Consider the following 20777-nt stretch of genomic DNA (forward strand, 5'->3'; position numbering starts at 1 on the left):
TTATTGTTATTTTCCGTTGTTGTTTTGTTCAGTGAAGCGTACATTTTTGAAAACATTTTGGACAGGACAACAATCTCGTGAATTAATTAGAAAGTCTATGCACGGAATCTTTTTACAGTTTGAGAAATTGAACGTCAAACAAACTTGAGTCAGTTGTAATCAAGATTTACTTAGATCGTCTTCCAGAAAAAAAACAATTTATAAAGCGATACCATTTGGCTCATTTCGCAATTTTATATAGTTTTCGGATCTATTCAAAAGGTTTGATAAAGAACAGCCAAGCTAAGATTTTTATTGAATTATTTGAAAATCTAGAAGTAGTTTGAGGCAAACTTCGTATTCAGGAATTTTCTGTCGTAGCTTTGGAGGAAGGTTTCACAGGTTTGAAAGACGGCTGTCCAATCCATAATTTCATAATATATATATATATAATTAACCTCGAAATTTAAAAAATACTTCAATCATAGAATGTAAAATATATTCGCTAAATATTTTCGCTTCCGACCGCTCGCCAGCCTGACCGTCAAACCAACTGGTCAAACCATTTGAAAAGTCCAGCTCAAAGGACATATTCTGTCTTTTCACAAATATTATATATTCGTATATCTTCCGAAGCTCAACTCGTATAAAGTTTCTGTGTTATTACAATTACACATTATAACTCAACAGTGCCGGGATGTTACGTAAGGACATATTTTATATCAACAACTGAGTTTACTATCCCTTTAGCGACAGTCTATTTTAATGTTTTGTCATTTGTTCTTAAAATGCCATGTTTCTTTTAATAATATAATTGCTTTTCTTTACACTAAAGCATAGGCCTTTGTTACATTGTTTTTTACATATCTATCAATACCATTAATGTTGGATAATTCAAAACAATGTATATCTGTTAACGACTCAATATTGAATTAAATAAACGCGTTTTTTTATGAAATCAATTTGCATTTTTGCCATACGTGTTTTCAATATCCAATTTAACTTCTTAATCTTAACTATTTACTTCGACCATAAACTGTAGGCCAACCAAAAAAGGGGCGATTACTGTGAAACTTAAAGGTAGGATTTTCGTAACAATTGCTTTCCCTACTTCATTTTATGGTAGCCTTGATTAGAAAAAATGTGTTTGTATGCATAAAACATTTCTTCCGTTTTTATGTTCTATGTGATTAACGCTGGAATAACCTCCCAGAAACAGTCAATGTCAAGTATTGTGGGGGGGGGGGGGGGTGGGGGGGTGGGCGTGTTAAATTGTTGTGATGATGGCCGCGCCTAAAATCAACACTATTACTTATCACAAAACAAACAACAGGAACTCGTCATGAACGTTCTTCAGGCTTACGGCTTTAGCAAATAAACTATATTACCACTTATCAGAATCACGTCTCGCCGTCAGGTGCATGTTTCTCAAGTGATAGAAATGCCCGGATTTGGGGCTTTGGCAGACGAAATAGATAATATATTTTACATAGAAATTTCGAATGCTCCGAATTTTTCACTTAAACTTTTTTTTTGAAGATTTTCTTCTAGGGATTTTTCTTAGACAAATTTAATACAAAAATTTTAGAAAATGAAAATAATCTTTCTATTATGTTTCGCTACAATTAATGGATTTTTTTGTGGCGCGCTTATAGTGCATTCTCTCACGGGGCATAACGACCATTGTTTGTCGTCGGCGACGTCACATTTTTTTGTTCACATTTTTTTCTTATTTAATATTAAAGATTTGTTAGCAATCATATCTAATTACATTTGAAAAAATGCCAAAATCTGTTAACAATTCCCTTAAAAATGTTGAAGGGAAAGAGATTTAGAATAAATTATCGTTGTTCCACAATTTGTTTCATATACGCCATCACACCAATAAATACAATAATTATGTTCCTAATATATTTTGCTAACATTTTGTTTACTCAGCCTAGTCAGGTATGTGTTTTTTCAACAACGCGAAACTCGTCATATTTGATTTTGAGAGAACATACTTTTTATCATTTTTCAATGTATTTATAAATAGGGTACGTTGCTTAAAACGTTTTAATGGATACATATTGGTCTTGTTTTTTGCAGAAGACTTTCGAGATTTTTAGGGCTTTATTATTATTGAACTTCGTGACGGCAAACATTTTGGGCGGCAAGAGAAGGGGTCAAATTACAGTATTTTGATATAAATCTGCAAATTATGTTGCATTTTATTTGAAATTATTTGAATACTTTGAATGAGGATTAAACACTCCATTCAAAATATGTGCATGCATCAGGAGAAAAATTATTTTTCCTATCGCCTAGATTTACTTTTATAACATAACACCACTATAAACACAACATGATAACAACTCTGTTCACTTTTTTCCATAACTTTGACGATTTATGATTATCGTTTATATTGTTAAAATTTTTTAAACAATTTAAATGATATTGCTAGTGTATAAATGAAATGAAAATGCAATAACAGTACTGAGGTTATTATTAATCCGATTGATCATCGTAAATATATATTCACTTTCATACCACATATTAATGTAATTACATTAAGTTAATGCAAATATTTAGACGCTATATTTACAAGCGCCATGCTTCGGTAGTTATATGGATTTTTGTTATCATACCTTTTGTAGATGGGAAAGTAGGTTTATTTCGTCACTGTGGGTAGATAAATAGTTTAAAAATTGAGAAAGATAGTGCGAAATAAAATCTTTGTGATAAATGTAATAGGTCTGCTTATTTCCATATGACATCACTACGTGTATATCTTGGTATAACTTAATTAAACAATTTCTTCAACATAACATGGTAAGTCTAAGCAATTAATACAAATACCGTATCTTAAATACCATTAGGTATTGCTGACATTTTTAGTGGTTTACACATTCTTTATCATCTATACTGTTGTCTAGTAGATGTCTTTATGTCTAGGCTAGATTTTTATATGGTCATTTGCCTTACACGAAAGAATAGCGGACAAGACTTTTCTCCTGATTCTTGAGATTCATTACTCCAACATAAACATGTATTAATATACTTTTAAAACGTAAAAGTATAAGATTTACACAGTGCGCATCTGAAGAGTTATTATTTATCGTAAAATGCAATTAAATCTTTTCTTTTTTTAAACGATGATTGTTTCCTATTTTAAAACATATAGTAATACGATAAACATCACAATTGGTTTACGTAATTAACTTCTATGTATGAAAATGTGGTCGATCCTCACTTTATATTAGTTTGTACGTTTTCTATTTTGCTTCTATCGAAATGTCTCGTTTTGTAATATTTCAAGTTTACTAAATGCATATGTTTTATTGAATTGAGGTAATGGCAACATTGCCAGGAGTTTCTAATGTACACTTAGTGTAAAATGAAGTCCTACATCCACAAAGACTGAACTTTTTCTGAGCACTTTCGTTAGTAGACCTAATTATACCAATAACTTCAAAGTCTATAATATTCAGATACTCATATTTAAAAATAGCAAACTGTTACAACTGAAGTGCAATTAAATAATTATAAAAAAGTATAAAAAATAATTATGACAATACGTCTTCCATTTGTACATACCATGGGTTAGCATTGTTGGTACTTAAGGGTTTGATGGGTTTATCTAAAGGTGTGAAGACCAATATTCAAGTAACCGATAAATCACGTATTTCATGCAGTATATAGCTTAATTTATAACAGAGAAATCATTCAAAACAAGTTAAAATGGTGCATCATCACTTATCCCACGATAATCAGAGATATCGGCCTGGCATTCGATGGCTCTAGTTGGCATGGACCACATGTCATTGAAATGTCATCCAGTGCAATATCGCCAAGAAAACCGTCTCCAACAGTTGCCTCGAGGATTATCTGTTAAGACATTATCTTCATCAGATAATGCTTAAAATACGAGTTAAGTTCCTGTGTTAACTGCACATTCATATCAATAATTTTAAGGTGATGAATCTAGCTCTATTCATTGGTTGTCTGTTTTATGTTGAACAGTCTGCATTTTAGTTTATGTGTTACACAGGTAATTGGCTACTTCCCTTAAATCAAAGATTATCAGGCGTTGAACAATAATTTTCATCCTACTCATGTTTCTGGAGTTTCATTAATCATTATTATTTAATCAAATTGTATTATTCAGACATATATTATATATACTCTTATATATAATATGTGTCACATGATATGTTTAGTAAATAAACAATACCATATAAATACTATGATAATGTTTGATTATTTGTTTGGTAAATAGATCTCTGATATAATATAAACAAAAACTATTTATTCTTTAATATATTCAGTCAATATTCACACAAGCATTCATTCTATAATATAGTCAATTATGTTCAATCAATGATAGGGAGTGCATAGCTATTATGATTTGGTCAATACACACGTGGACTTTCTGGTTGGAATGTAACGGAACACTCGCGTTTCGCCATTCCGTTCCCTGGTGTCCAGAAAGAGACCATATCAAACGTCTGAACCCTGCCTCCTCGATGTAGACTTTCAGACTTCCGATAGAATCGCCGTTCGTGCTGTACCAACAGTTTAGACAGATACCAAGTGACCCCGTAGTGTTGATTTCGGGGCTTTGCAGCATCGCATTGTCACCTTGCACAGTAGGTGCGCTTGATTTCAAAAATATGTAAGCCCCTGCAATGAATATATTTGCTGAATGTGCATTATAAGGTCAGTGGGTTTATTAAGTTTTCGAAATCTGATTTATTTGAAGAGTTTTGAATCACTATTTTCATTCGTTGTATATTTAAAAATAAGTTTCATCGAAACATTCGAGTATATACTGATATATAAGAATAGACGTTATGTTAAAATGTCAAGTGGAAATGTTTAGAAACATTGTATATAACGAGATTTGTATGTTTGCTGTGTAGCAATACAAATAAAGTTGTTTTTTCATTTACTTATTCGGGTATGCTGTTCGAAAGCTTAGCAATTACACATAACATACATCTTACCATCAATATTTCCAGTCGTGTGGTCGTTTGAAGGTTCAGTCTTATCTGTTGGAGTTGTCGAATGTATCAGGTTCCAATTCAAATTGTCTTCGCTCCAGTTCACATTTGTCCAGTTGCATAAATTGTCATTGTCAAATGTGCAGTTCCATACTTTAAGACAAATTGTGTGATTGTATCATTCCACATAAACTATCAGATCGTTTAAATGCTTAAGAAACATTGAACAGCCAATTATTGGACATTTATGTAACCCTCATTCATAGTTTTCACATAAGTAAGAGGATGCTTTAATTATTCAAAGCTGTAAACATTGACATGCCATTCGCATACACAACATTCGTCGTATTAAGAAGCATTTGGTCGCAATACATATTGAATTAAATACTTTAGGTTGTTTTATTTAATGCGACAGTAATTTTCAATAAGTTCGTGGATTGACATATCCAAGAATTTTATACAAATTCATCAGACAATTAAAGACGCAAATTCCTCATTTTTCCAATTCAGATATCCATGAACACAGGTGGTTAGCGTGTGGATATGATATTAATTAGTAAAAACATCATTTTGAAAGAAAAATAATCGAATTAAAACAACAAATAATCTTCTCTGAAAAGAAATTAACTATCAAATATATATATATAGCAAGGCATTCAACTCAAAATCATACGAAAACAGGGTGCATCGCTTTGAACAGCAATAACTTCCTAAATGGTGCAGCGATTTTCGTGAAGTTGGTCTTATTTAACGCAGAAATGAATTTTCTTTCTGAAAATGTACATATCTTGCAATATGTTTACAAATGCTGGGTCAAAGTTTATAATATATCAAAATGACACGATACACAACTCTCATAAACTACTCGTCATTCGACATAAACATTCGACACTAGACCCGAATATCGAGCTGGGGCGAATGTTGAGCCAACACTGACATCGACATTCGACACTTGTCCCGAATATCGAGCTGGGACGAATGTCGAGCCAGCTCTTGCATCGACATTCGCCAAAAGTCCCAATATAGGGCTGGGCCGAAGGAATGCCCAGCCAATTCTGACATCGACATTCTGCAAAAGTCCCGAATATCGAGCCGGGGTGAATGTCAAGCCAGCTCTGACATCGACATTCGGCAAAAGTCTTGAATATCGAGCTAATGTGAATATGGAGCAAGCTCTGACATCGACAATCGTATAAAGTCCCGAATATCGAGCTGTGACAAATGTCGATTAAGCTCTGAAATCGACATTCAGCAAAAATACCAAATATCGAGCTGGGGCGAAAGTCGAGCAAGCTCTGACATCGAAAATCGGCAAAAGTCCCGAATTTCGAACTGGGGCGAATATCGAGCCAGCTCTAACATCGACATTCGGCTAAAGTCCCGCATCTAGAGCTGGGGTGAATGTCGAGCCAGCTCTTACATCGACAATCGGTAAAAGACCCGAATTGCGAGCTGGGGTGAATGTCGAGCAAGCTATTATATCGACATTCGGAAAAGTCCCTTATATTGAGCTAGGGTGAAAGTCGAGCCAGCTCTGAAATCGACGTCGAGCCTGCTCTGACATCGACATTCGAAAAAGTCCCGAATATCGAGCTGTGGTGAGCCAGCCCTGACATCGACATTTGGCAAAATTCCCGAATGTCGAGCTTGGACGAATGTCAACACAGCTCTGACATCGGCATTCGGCAAAAGTCCCGAATATCGAGCTGAGGTGAATATGGAGCCAGCTCTTACATCGACATTCGGAAAAAGTCCCGAGTATCGAGCTGGGACGAATGTCGAGCAACCTCTGACACTGAGTTTCGGCAAAAATACCGAATATCGAGCTGGGGCGAATGTCGAGCCAACTCTGACAACGACAATTGGCAAAAGTTCCGAATTTCGAGCTGGGGCGAATGTCGAGCCAGCTCTGACATCGACATTCGGCAATAGTCCCGAATATCGAGATGGGGTTGATGCCGAGCCAGCTCTGACATCGACATTCGGCAAAAGCCCCGAAGATCGAGCTGGGATGAATGTCGAGCCAGCTCTGACATCGACATTCGGCAGTAGTCCCGAATAGCGAGCTGGGACAAATGTCGACCCAGCTCTGACATCAACATACGGCAAAAGTCCCGAATATCGAGTTGGGGCGAATGTCGAGACAGCTCTGACATCGATATTCGGAACTAGTCCCGAATATCGAGCTGGAGCGAATATCAAACCAGCTCTGACATCGACATTCGGCACTAGTCCTGGGGCGAATGTCGAGCCAGCTCTGACATAGACATTCGGCACTAGTCCCGAATATCGAGCTCGGGCGAATGTCATGCCAGCTCTTACATCGACATTAAGCAAAAGTCCCAAATATCGAGCTGGGGTGAATGTCGAGCCAGCTCTGACATCGACATGCGGCACTAGTCCTGGGGTGATCGTCGAGCCAGCTCTGACATCAACATTCGGCACTAGTCCCGAATATCGAGCTCGGGCGAATGTCATGCCACCTGTTACATCGACATTAAGCAAAAGTCCCAAATATCGAGCTGGGGTGAATGTCGAGACAGCTCTGACATCAACATTCGGCAATTTACACATATCGAGCTGATGCAAATGTAGAGCCAGCTCTGACATCGACTTTCGGCAAAAACTCGAGTATCGTGCTGGGGCGAATGTGTAGCAAGCTCTGACATCAACATTCGACACTAGTGCCGAATATTCAGCTAGGGAGAATGTCCAGCCAGCTCTGACATAAACATTCGGCACAAGTCCCGAATATCGCGATGGGGCGACAGTTGAGCCAGCTCTGACATCGACATTCGACACGTGTCAGTAATATCGAGCTGGGACGAATGTCGAGCCAGCTCTGATATCGACATTCGGCACTAGTCCCGAATATCGTGTTGGGGCGAATGACAAGCCCGCTCTGATATCGAAATTCGACACTAGTCCCGAATATCAAGCTTGGGCGAAGGTCGAGCAAGCTCTTACATCGACATTCGGCACTAGTTCCGAATATCGCGTTGGGGACATTGTCGTGCCAGCTCTGACATCGACATTCGGCACTAGTAACTTATATCGAGCTGGGGCGAATGCCGAGCCAGCTCTGACATCGACATTCAGCAAATGTCCCGAATATCGAGCTGGTGCGAATGTCGTGCCAGCTCTGCCATCGACATTCTGCAAGTCAAGACTATCGAGCAGGGGTTAATGTCGAGCGAGCTCTGACATCGATATTCGGCTTGTACCGAATATCGAGCTTGGGCGATTGTCGTGCCAGTTCTGACATCGATATTCGGCTTGTACCGAATATCGTGCTTGGGCGATTGTCTTGCCATCTCTGACATCGAAAATCGGCACTAGTCCCGAATATCGAGCTGGGGCGAATCTCGAGCCAGCTTTTACATCGACATACTGCAAAAGTCCCGAATATCTAGCTGGGCCGAATGTAGTGCCAGCTTGGACATCAATATTCGGCTAGTCTAGAATATCGAGCTAGGGCGAATGTCGAGCCAGCACTGATATCGACATTCGGCAAAAGTCTCGAACATCGAGCTGGGGCGAATGTCGAGCCAGCTCTGACATCAAAAGTCCCGAATATCAAGCTGGGGACTTTCGCCGAATGCCCGACATTCGCCCCAGCTCAATTTTCGGGACAAGTGCCGAATTTCGATGTCAGAGCTGGCTCGACATTGGCACCTGCTCGATATTCAGGACTAGTGCCGAATGTCGATGTCAGAGACGGCTCGACATTCGCCCCAACTCTATAGTCGGGACTTGCCGAATATCGATGTCAGAGCTTGTGTTATAGCTTGCATAATATTTGCCCCAGCTCGATTTTCGGGACTAGTGCCGTATGTCGGTGTCAGACCTGGCTCGACATTCGCCCCAGCTCAATATTCGGGTTTTTGCTGAATGTCGATGTCAGAGCTTGCTCTCCATTCGCCCCAGCTCGATATTTGGGAGTGGTGCCGAATGTCGATGTCAGAGCTGGCTCCAAATTCGTCCAAGCCTAATATTATGAACTAGTATCGAATGTCGATGTCAGAGCTGGCTCGACATTCGCCCCAGCTAGATATTCGCGAGTAGTGCCGAATGTAGATGTCAGTGCTGGCCCGATATTCGCCGCAGCTCGATATTCTGGTCTTTTGCCGAATGTCGAAGTAAGCGCTGGCTCAAAATTCGCAACAGCTCGATATTCGGGACAAGTGACGAATGTCGATGTTAGAGCTTGCTCTACATTCGCCTCAGCTCGAAATTCGGGACTTTTGCAGAATTACGATGTCAGAACTTGCTCGACATTCGCACCAGCTGGATATTCGGGACTAGTTACGAATGTCGATGTTAGAGCCGGCTCGACAGTCGCCCCAGCTCGATATTCTGGATTAGTGCCGAATGTCGATGCCAGATCTGGCTCGACATTCGCCCCAGCTTGTTATTCGGGACTATTGTCAAATGTCGATGTCAGAGCTAACACGACATTCCACCCAGCTCCATATTCGGGACTTTTTCTGAATGTCAGAGCTGGCTCGACATTCGCTCCAGATCAATATTCGGGACTAGTGCCGAATGTCGATGTCAGTGCTGGCTCGAGATTTGCCCCATACAAGTGCCGAATGTCGATGTCAGAGCTCGCTCGACATTCGCTCCAGCTCGATAGTCGGGACTATAGCCGAATGTCGATATCAGAGCTGGCTCGACATTTGCCAAAAATCGATATTCGGAACGTTTGACAAATGGAGATGTCAGGGTTGGCTCGATATTCGTCGCAGCTCGATATTCGGGTCTTTTGCCGAATGTTGATGTCAGAGCTGGCTCGACTTTCGCCCCAGCTCGATATTCGGTACTTTTTCCAAATGCTTATTTCAGAGATGATCGGCATTCGTCCCAGCTCGATATTCGGGACTTTTTCCGAACGTCGATGTCAGAGCTGTCTCGTTATTCACCCCAGCTCGATATTCGGGACTTTTGCCGAATATCGATGTCAGAACTGGCTTGATATTCCACCCTGCTCTATTTTCGGGACTTTTGCCGTTTGTCGCTATCAGAGCTGACTGAACATTCGCCCCAGCTTGATATTCGTTTTTTTGCCGATTGTCGATGACAGAGCTGGCTCGACATTCGTCCAAGCTCGATATTTGGGACTTTTTCAGAATATCGATATCAGAGCTGGCTCGATATTCGCCCAGCTCGATAGTCGGCACTATTGCCCAATGTCGATGTCAGAGCTGGCTCAATATTTGTCCCAGCTCAATGTTCGGGACTAGTGTCGAATGTCGAAGTCAGGGCTGGCTCAACATTCGCCCGAACTCTATTTTCGGAGCTAGTGCCCAATGTCTATGTCAGTGCTGGCTCGACATTCCTCCCACTGGATATTCGGGACAAGTGCCGAATGTCGATGTAAGAGCTGCCATTCGCCCCAGCTGAATATTCGGGACTAGTGTCGAATGCCGATGTCAGCGCTGGCTCGACATTCTACCCAGATCGATATTCGGGACTAGTGTCGAATGTCGATGTAATAGTTGGCTCAACATTCGCATCAGCTGAATATTCGGGACAAGTTTCGAAAGTCGATGTCAGAGCTGTCTCGACATTCGTCCCATCTCGATAATCGAGTTTTTTGCCGAATGTCGATGTAATAGCTGGCTCGACATTTGCCCCAGTTCGATATTAGTTTCTTGCCGAATGTCGATGTCAGAGCTAAATCGCCATTCAACCCAGATCGATATTCGGGACTTTTGCTGAATGTCGATGTCAGAGCTTGCTCGACATTCGCCCCAGCTCGATATTCTGGACTAGTAACTTATGTCGATGTCAGAGCTGGCTCGTCATTCTCCCCAAGACTAGTGCCGAATGTCGATGTCAGAGCTAGCTCGACATTCGCCCCAGCTCGATATTAGGGACTAGTGCCGAATGCCAATGTCAGAGCTGGCTCAGCATTCACCCAAGCTCGATATTCGGGACTTTTTCCGCATGTCGATGTCAGAGCTTGCTCGACATTCGCCCCAGCTCGATATTCTGAACTAGTGCCGAATGTCAATGTAATAGCTGGCTCGACATTCACCCCAAAACTAATGCCGAATGTCGATGTCAGAGCTGGCTCGACATTCGCCCCAGCTCGATATTCGGGTCTAGTGCCGAATGCCAATGTCAGAGCTGGCTCAGCATTCACCCAAGCTCGATATTCGGGACTTTTTCCGCATGTCGATGTCAGAGCTGGCTAGACATTCGCCCCAGCTCGATATTCGGGACTAGTGCCGAATGTCAATGTAATAGCTGGCTCGACATTCACCCAAGCTCGATTTTCGGGATTTTTTCCTTATGTCGATGTGAGAGCTGTCTCGACATTCGCCCTAGCTCGATATTCGGGACTTTAGGCGCATGTCGATGTCAGAGCTGGCTCGACATACGTCCCAGCTCGATATTCATGACTAGTGTCAAATGTCGAAGTCAGAGCTGGCTCAACAGTCGACCCAGCTCGATTTTCGGAACTAGTACGCAATGTCTATATCAGTGCTGGGTCGACATTCCTCCCAGCTGGATATTCTGGACAAGTGTCGAAGGTCGAAGTCAGAGCTGGCTCAACATTGCCCGAGCTCGATATTCGGGACTAGTGCCGAATGTCGATGTCATAGTTGGCTTAACATTCGTCCCAGCTCAATATTCGGGACTAGTGTCGAATGCCGATGTTAGAGCTGGCTGGACAATCTACCCGGATCGATATTCGGGACTAGTGTCGAATGTCGATATAAAACAGTTGGCACAACATTCGCCCCAGCTGAATATTCGGGACTAGTGTCAAATGTCGATGCCAGAGCTGGCTCGACATTCGTCCCATTTCGATACTCGAGTTGTTTGCCGAATGTCGATGTCAGAGCTTGCTCGACATTTGCCCCAGTTTGATATTCGTTCCTTGCCGAATGTTGATGTCAGAGCTGGCTCGCAATTCACCCCAGATCGATATTCGGGACTTTTGCTGAATGTCGATGTCAAAGCTGGTTCGACATTCGCCCCAGCTCGATATTCGGGACTAGTAACTTATGTCGATGTCAGAGCTGGCTCGATATTCGCCCCAAGACTAGTGCCGAATGTCGATGTTAGTGCTGGCTCGACATTCGCCCCAGCTCGATATTCGGAACTAGTGCCGAATGTCGATATCAGAGCTGGCTCGACATTCATCCAAGCTGGATATTCGGGACTTTTTGCTGAATGTCGATGTTAGAGCTGTCTCGACATTCGCCCTAGCTCGATATTCGGGACTTTTGGCGAATGTCGATGTCAGAGCTGGCTCGACATTCGCCCCAGCTCGATATTTGGGACTTTGCCCAATGTCGATGTCAGAGCTTGCTCGACATTTGTACCTGCTCGATATTCGGGACTTTTTCCGAATGTCGATGTCAGAACTTGCTTAACATTCATCCCAGATCGATATTCGGGACTTTTGCCGAATGTCGATGTCAGAGCTGGCTCGACATTCACCCCGGCTCGATATTCGGGAATTTTGCCGAATGTCGATATCGAAGCTGGCTGGACATTCGTCCCTGCTCGATATTCGGGACTTTTGCCGAATGTCGATGTTAGAGCTGGCTGAACATTCGTCCCAGTTCGATATTTGGGACATTTTCCGAATTTCGATATCAGAGCTGGCTCGACATTCGCACCAGCTCGATATACGAATATCTAATTTCGATTGTCGATATTTCTGCCAAGTTCACGCACAATTTGGAGACGCCATTTTGGAGATGTGTATTGAAATTGACATTTTGATAGGGTGTCAATATTGACCAAAGCGTGTTAAATCGTTTGTTTAAATAATTGAGGAATATCATACATTTATCATTTGTCTTGACTCTCTGTGCAACACTTGCGAGTGAAATTACTTTATCGATATTAAATATGTATTGTCCCATTGATGACGTCATTTAACTTTTGTAGTGCGGACTGTGGTGATTTTAAAACAATAAACGTTTATATGATTATGACTTTAAACTAGAATAAAATATGTACGTTCTTGGTATCAAATTGTTTGTTTTTTCTGAACCTGGTTCTTGTTGATAGAAATTGTTGACTTTATTGCAAATCCCACGTAACACCAAACATCGACTAATATAAGAACTTCCTGTTGACCATGCTATACAAAAATATATCAGGCAACGTTATATCAGGCAGATTTTAATGCGGTGGTATGATACAAATTGAAATCTAAAATACTACTTGGACATTTCGCAAGCGTGCACGTGCTGGTTTCATGGTTGACTCCAGAGCAATTCTGACCCCCAAGGGCGGGAGCTGGATTCGTACATGTGCGCCTCCGATGTATGTGACCATGTGCACATGTGACGTCACAGTGTGACCATGGTAACCAAGACGACCAGGACCCATACACTTAAATATAGCAGTCCTTAGTAATGATTTACAATAGCCTATGACCTGTGATAACATATTTATGTACGTTTCATTTGATGGACGACATTTAATTATTCAGTCGTCTTTCCTACCGAAAAGTTCTTTAAGTCAGTCAATAGACGATTCTTGCCAAACTATATGTACCTTTGCAAGGCATTTCATGACAGTGAACTATTTCGCTGCTGTTTCGCACACAATCCTCGACGTGACCAGTGGAGCAGTGACGTACACGTGTCAGGGTCCCGTCTCCACATATCACAGAACACTGGTCATTAAACCATAGGGACCAAACTCCTAGACAATGAAATATATGCTTTATGTGCTCAAATAACTCAGTATCATTACATAAATAGCAATACAGAAAATGATGACGTTTTATTTGATGGACGGCATTAAATTATTCAGTCGTCTTTCCTACCGAAACGTTCTTAAAGTCAGTCAATAGACGATTCTTGCCAAACTACATGTACCTGTGCAAGGCATTTCCCGACAGTGAACTATTTCGTTGCTGTTTCCCACACAATCCTCGAAGTGGCCAGTGGAGCAGTGACGTACATGTGTCAGGGTCCCGTTTCCACATGTCACAGAACACTGGTCATTGAACCATAGGGACTAAACTCCTAGACAATGAAATATATGCTTTATGTGCTAAAATAACTCAGTATCATTACATAAATAGCAATACAGAAAATAAGGCCTTTTTTATTTGATGGACGGCATTAAATTATTCTGTCGTCTTTCCTACCGAAACGTTCTTAAAGTCAGTCAATAGACGATTCTCGCCAAACTACATGTACCTGTGCAAGGCATTTCCCGACATCGAACTATTTCGCTGCTGTTTCGCACACAATCCTCAACGTGGCCAGTGGAGCAGTGACGTACACGTGTCAGGGTCCCGTTTCCACATGTCACAGAACACTGGTCATTGAACCATAAGGACCAAACTCCTAGAAAATGAAATATATGCTTTATGTGTTTAAATAACTCAGTATCATTATATAAATAGCAATGCAGACAATAATGACGTTTCATTTGATTGGCGGCATTAAATTATTCAGTCGTCTTTCTTACCGAAACGTTCTTAAAGTCAGTCAATAGACGATTCTCGCCAAACTACATGTACCTGTGCAAGGCATTTCCCGACAGTGAACTATTTCGCTGCTGTTTCCCACACAATCCTCGACGTGGCCAGTGGAGCAGTGACGTACACGTGTCAGGGTCCCGTTTCCACATGTCACAGAACACTGGTCATTAAACCATAGGGACCAAACTCATAAAAAATGAAATGTATGCTTTATGTGCTCAAATAACTCAGTATCATTACATAAATAGCAATACAGAAAATAATGACGTTTCATTTGATGGACGGCATTAAATTATTCAGTCCTCTATCCTACCGAAACGTTCTTAAAGTCAGTCAATAGACGATTCTCGCCAAACTACATGTACCTATGCAAGGCCTTTCCCGACAGTGAACTATTTCGCTGCTGTTTCCCACACAATCCTCGACGTGGCCAGTGGAGCAGTGACGTACACGTGTCAGGGTCCCGTTTCCACATGTCACAGAACACTGGTCATTGAACCATAGGGACCAAACTCATAAAAAATGTAATGTATGCTTTATGTGCTCAAATAACTCAGTATCATTATATAAATAGTAATGCAGAAAATAATGTCGTTTCATTTGATTGACGGCATTATAATTATTCAGTCCTCTATCCTACCGAAACGTTCTTAAAGTCAGTCAATAGACGATTCTTGCCAAACTACATGCACTGTGCAAGGCATTTCCCGACAGTGAACTATTTCGCTGCTGTTTCCCACACAATCCTCGACGTGGCCAGTGGAGCAGTGACGTACACGTGTCATGGTCCCGTTTCCACATGTCACAGAACACTGGTCATTGAACCATAGGGACCAAACTCCTAGAAAATGAAATATATGCTTTATGTGTTCAAATAACTCAGTATCATTATATAAATAGTAATGCAGAAAATAATGACGTTTCATTTGATTGACGGCATTAAATTATTCAGTCGTCTTCCTACCGAAACGTTCTTAAAGACAGTCAATAGATGATTTTTTCCAAACTACAAGTACCTGTGCAAGGCATTTTCCGACAGTGAACTATGTCGCTGCTGTTTCCCACACAATCCTCGACGTGGCCAGTGGAGCAGTGACGTACACGTGTCAGGTTCCTGTTTCCACATGTCACAGAACACTGGTCATTGAACCATAGGGACCAAACTCCTAGAAAATGATATATATGCTTTATGTGCTCAAATAACTCAGTATCATTACATAAATAGCAATACTGAAAATAATGACGTTTCAATTGATGGACGGCATTAAATTATTCAGTCGTCTTTCCTACCAAAACGTTCTTAAAGTCAGTCAAAAGACGATTCTTGCCAAACTATATGTACCTGTGCAAGGCATTTCCCAACAGTGAACTATTTCGTTGCTGTTTCCCACACAATCCTCGACGTGGCCAGTGGAGCAGTGACGTACACGTGTCAGGGTCCCGTTTCCACATGTCACAGAACACTGGTCATTGAACCACGGGAACCAAACACCTGGAAAATGATATATGTGCATGGTGTGCTCAAATAACGCAGTATCATAACACACGAAGGAATACAAACAACTAATGACTGGATTTCACTTCGTATATTTATAATCAATATTTGATTTAATTTGACTAACATACTGACTGATTTAATGTGAGTGTTTCACTTGCAAATAAATGTGGTGCGAATTCAAACCATACGATTAGTAGCATATTATTTCCAATTTCAGATGTATCAATATATATATCTTTCACAAAAGGAAATTGATAATAAAAATGATGGCATGATGTTATATGACGCGTCATCAAACTTAAAAAATTTTGACATAGCACTCAGCAGTGATATCTGCAAAGAAATATTGCTACAAGTTTATTTTAGATTTATCATGTATGAATTAAATACAATACGAAAACTAACGTAAATATAATAGTAAAGTACTTAAATGTCATAGGATCAGTAATCAATCAAAGGTTCGTTAACCAGGGACGTTTCTATTGCGCAAAATCCCAAACTGTTGGCACGAGTTATGAAGAAATCGATAAAATGTCTCTAAGGTCAGTTTGAATGAAGATTTTTTTAAAGTATAATGATTGTAATTTTGTTAATGTATATCGAACATTTAGATATGATCTGAATATCGCGCCATATGAAACTGGACATTTAAACATTTGAACTCAGACGTATTGCGGCACGTTTGGGTTTTGTTGAATGTGATAATTCCGACATCTGGACTTTCATCTAAGTTGTTTTCTCATAATGTGTACCGAGTCCGCCCAATGTCAACATATGATATCAATGAGTTCTTAACAATGTGATCAAGAGACGGCTCATTTGTCATTTCGAACAACTGAGTAATTAAGCGTACGCTTGAATTGTGTTTGCGTTTTCAGACATTTTATATAACATTAATGAAAAACTACCAATGTTTGTAAATTGAATTATTGAATTTAACAACACATTATAGTGTTTAATAATGACCATTCCATGAAATTAAATATTATGTTAAACCAAAGTTTTAATGTGCAAGTACCTCAAATACAACAATTTAGATTTATAATATATTACATAAGGCACAAATAACTTTTAATTAATTGATTAAAGTGTTATTTACAATTTTTATTTTATTACTTCATATTTCTTAGTATTTGAATGAATCTCAAAACAAAGAGATTGTGCATAAAAATATCTACCTGCGCATTTGGCAAGATGACAAACTCTATTTTCTTGGTTCGCTCCAAAGCAGTTCTGACCCCCGAGGGCGAAGTTGGATAAGTGCAAGTGCGTGTCCCATGTATGTGACCGTGTGCACACGTGACGTCACATTGTGACCATGATGACAACGACGACCAAGAACCATCGGCTAAAAGTAAGATATAATCACGTTTTTAATTGGGAAATACAAGCAATGAAAGCATATAATATATAAGGCACATGCATAGCGCCATTAGAAAACCAGCATCAGTGACATTGACGACGTCATTGATTAATCGTCATATTCATTATGCCAAACTTTTCAGCGAAATAGTTATTTGCATTTGTGCTTGAGAAGTTTGTTTCCGCTTATTTTTAATATCGTTCGGAACGTTACAAATTACGCTATTGTTATCGAGCTTGAGGTAACAGCAGTAATACTATATAAATGTACCTTGTATTATGTTTTTTCGTACTAGTAACTGGAAAAATAATTGTCCAAGAGTTTATTGAATCATGCTTTTATTTTTGAACAATGTTATGCGTTGTTTTTCGCACTGAATGAGAGATTAAAAGGGTCTTTGGTAGATCGCAGAATATAGTCGCAAAAACAATCCTACACATATCCGAAATGTGTATGCACTTTAAGTTAAGCTTCAACATCTTTAATTGTTTGTTTAAATGTACGTTAAACTGGTCGTTTTGGCGTCATATTTTATTCATAATTATCAATAGCACATTTTTAAAAGGAGACAAAACTATTTCCTTTGACAATATAATATATACAAACACTAAAGTCTGAATTACTATACATCATAATAAAACATTGTTGTACCTAATATGTTAGAATAGATGGGGAGGAAACGCGGAAGATAATGTTTTAGTGTTTGAGGCATCTCAAATCTTGTTTGAATCTCAGCAATTTCTATTTGTTTGTTGGCATGTGTGTTTTTTAGAAAATGTAATCTTTCATTGCCACTTCATTATTGAATTATACTTATTGTTATAATTTACTAACGCGAACTGATACTTTTCAGGATTTGTAAAGTATAATTTAAAAAAAATCTGAAAACTGCGATTACTCCAGGTGACTTCACAGACATTGGTCGCGATTTATGAAAGCAAATAAAAAACCAACAACTACGCCGACAATTGATAGGGTCTTGTGCGGTTCACGGTGAGTGAAATCCTTGATGACAGTGATGGCAACAATCATGATGACAAAAGTGATAGTATCGTCCATCCATCGATTCCAGCAAATGAAAGCCATGTACTTGACACAGACAGCGCTGGCGTACATGAACTTGGTGATTGTGACTCTGATATGGCCTGATTTTCATTCTTCAACGAAGGGATGTTGATGTCGGAGACATTGTGAGACCTTCGCGCTAGCTAATGCTTATCAGTCAATATAAGACATTAGCCAGAAGACTGTGCATGAAAAGAAAAATGTTCCTTATATGACTTTTAAGCTATGGTTTATATACATCTTCTTGCACGAAGGGAGGACCGAAACGCTCCCTCATTCATGCACTCTTAACATTTCATGATGCCTCAGTGTGTGATGCGTTTTACGGAAAACGTGCTGTTCTGTTTGCACGCATGCAGACAATAACTCAAAGAGGCAACATAAGTTGAAGAGCTTAGCACGCATGACCTAGTCCTGATGTTCATCAGGTAGCGCAGTTCATCATGACCACATCCAAAACCAAAGCCATAATAAGCAGCCCTAAGGAAAGAAGACAATATTCGGAATTTCTACCTTCCAACAAGAGTTTGAAAGCTGCCAGTTCGTGCGCAATGTAGTGCTGCTTGCAAAACGTGAAACGCATGGTATGATACAATTTCAAACGCATTTGTTTTAGATGCGTTTAATACATTAATTTTGCCAAACGGAAAGAGGACTCCGCATGGGCATCGTCGGAGTTTTAACAGTCATTTGGACGAAAAGGTTTACTCACTGAGCGCGATGGAGACCAACATAATTGACACGCGAAAACATCTTATATCAATTTCAATTTAATTTGTGTTAGCCTACCAATATAAGTAATACTTAAATGCCAGTGATAACAGATTACAGGATATATATATGGACTTGGACTATGTAAAGAAAGCCGTTCGGACACCGTAAGGTATCGTCCCTTCACTTGTGACTTTAGTATTATCAATTAACCGACGATCCCAGGTTTCTGCTTTCGTACACCAACGACCCGGTGCCTCTTCTCGCTCCTGCTTTACGAACATCAACGGTCCGTTGCCGCTGCTCGCTCCTACACAACAGCACGGTGCCGCTACTCGATCCCATAGCACATGTACTGAATACTAAGACAGCATGTGGCATTTGCAGTTTTATAACTTTTTTCTAAAGGGTTGCATTCCACCAGAAATAGTTAATCAATCATGATTGTTCCATACGTGTATTTGAAAAGAATTGTTTCGTTTCTATATAACTTGAATAAATGATTAAATGGTATTTAATTTAGTGAAGAAAATCACAAAATTAATATCAAAGCAACATATTGCATAATCAAAGAGCAACACATAGACGTCATCTGTATCAGTTACAATATAATCTAAATTTCAAATGCATTGTAAAGGATATTACAATCATTAAATACATTTTGAGGAGCTCGAAAAAATACGTGACGTCAAAATTTACGTCGTAAACGCTCGTTTCGCCTTCAAATTAATAAACGGGAATGGATATCATGTAACTTTATGGTAAGAAATGTACACGTTACACGTTTTTATACACGTTTATCGAACCACATACCAAAAGTAACAACGATAAAGAACATTTAACAAAACAAAAGTTTGAACATTTGTCATAAATGCTGGTTTTCTGATCTATTTAGTAGGATTTATATGTATATTTGTGTTTAGGTAAATAAAAGGATTGTCTCGAAAATACATTCAAGTAATTGTCTTTTTAATAAAACGTAACATGTCTCATACTTGAAGTTGTCTAACAAACTACATATGTTAAAGCTTAGGAACGATGCAACGCTAAAAATTACAAAATCAAGCACTGCTAAAATCCATGCTTTTATTTAAGTAACCGATTGCCTACACACATATGACAACATGTGTTCGTTCTGGCGAACATCCAATATTCATTTAGCGTTTGTTACAATATTGCTTACTGTTACAGGTTTTCTGAGTGAGTTCTTACTTTGATTGAACTTGGAGCGTCGAAGTTTGCGTCCAGGAATATGTGATTGGCAACACTAGCAAAAGCAAAGAGCTCATTGTAATCAACAACGTCACCAATGACAATTGCAACCACGGTGACGTTTGGATGTTTCTAATAACATTAAAAGGATATTGTCAAAAAGTTAAGAAAAACAAGCAAAATTAATATATTCTCTCTCTAAGCATTTGATACAAGCATACTTTTTGCTTATTTTCGCAAAAAAAACAATCACATTTTACCTTATAAAACACTAAAAAAGAACATACAATATATGCTTTTTTCGTAATTTCATGAAACTAAAATAAGAAAAAGAAGTCGTTATTATTGTATTATTTATTTTTCAGGATACCACTTGAGTGTATTTTTCTTGGTGTTCAACGCAAACATCGAAACACCCGTAAGCTATATTCTTAATTAACCATAATATTCTTGCAAGATGATTATCGGTTAATATAAATAAAAACACATCTTGGTTGCTTA

General features: G+C 39.5%; 1 protein-coding gene across 2 annotated transcripts; it reads right to left on the reverse strand.

Moving 5' to 3' along the window:
• Nucleotides 1-3683: 3683 nt before the first annotated feature.
• On the reverse strand, nt 3684-14777 carry LOC127836503 (MAM and LDL-receptor class A domain-containing protein 1-like). 2 transcript variants are annotated; one of them, XM_052363151.1, is made up of 5 exons: nt 14467-14777; nt 13488-13963; nt 4965-5114; nt 4382-4641; nt 3684-3846 (listed from the first exon to the last, which is right to left on the reverse strand). In XM_052363151.1, exons 2-5 carry the CDS (start codon nt 13498-13500, stop codon nt 3715-3717), a joined length of 555 nt encoding a protein of 184 aa, XP_052219111.1. In that variant the 5' UTR covers nt 13501-13963; nt 14467-14777; the 3' UTR covers nt 3684-3714. The 2 variants fall into 2 exon arrangements, with proteins under 2 accessions (XP_052219111.1, XP_052219112.1); XM_052363152.1 differs by lacking the exon at nt 14467-14777 and adding an exon at nt 14141-14273.
• Between the last annotated feature and the right edge of the window lie 6000 nt (nt 14778-20777).

Source organism: Dreissena polymorpha, chromosome 6, assembly GCF_020536995.1.
Source record: "Dreissena polymorpha isolate Duluth1 chromosome 6, UMN_Dpol_1.0, whole genome shotgun sequence".
Classification (NCBI taxonomy): Eukaryota; Metazoa; Mollusca; class Bivalvia; order Myida; family Dreissenidae; genus Dreissena; species Dreissena polymorpha.

Bases quoted from the DNA above. Each gene is read 5' to 3' on its own strand.
- LOC127836503 (XM_052363151.1), bottom strand. The intron at 4,642-4,964 runs GTAAGATGTATG...TATTCATTGCAG, and splicing joins CACGACTGGAAATATTGATG to GGGCTTACATATTTTTGAAA. The intron at 3,847-4,381 runs GTGTGTATTGAC...ATGTCTTAACAG, and splicing joins ATTCCAACCAGAAAGTCCAC to ATAATCCTCGAGGCAACTGT.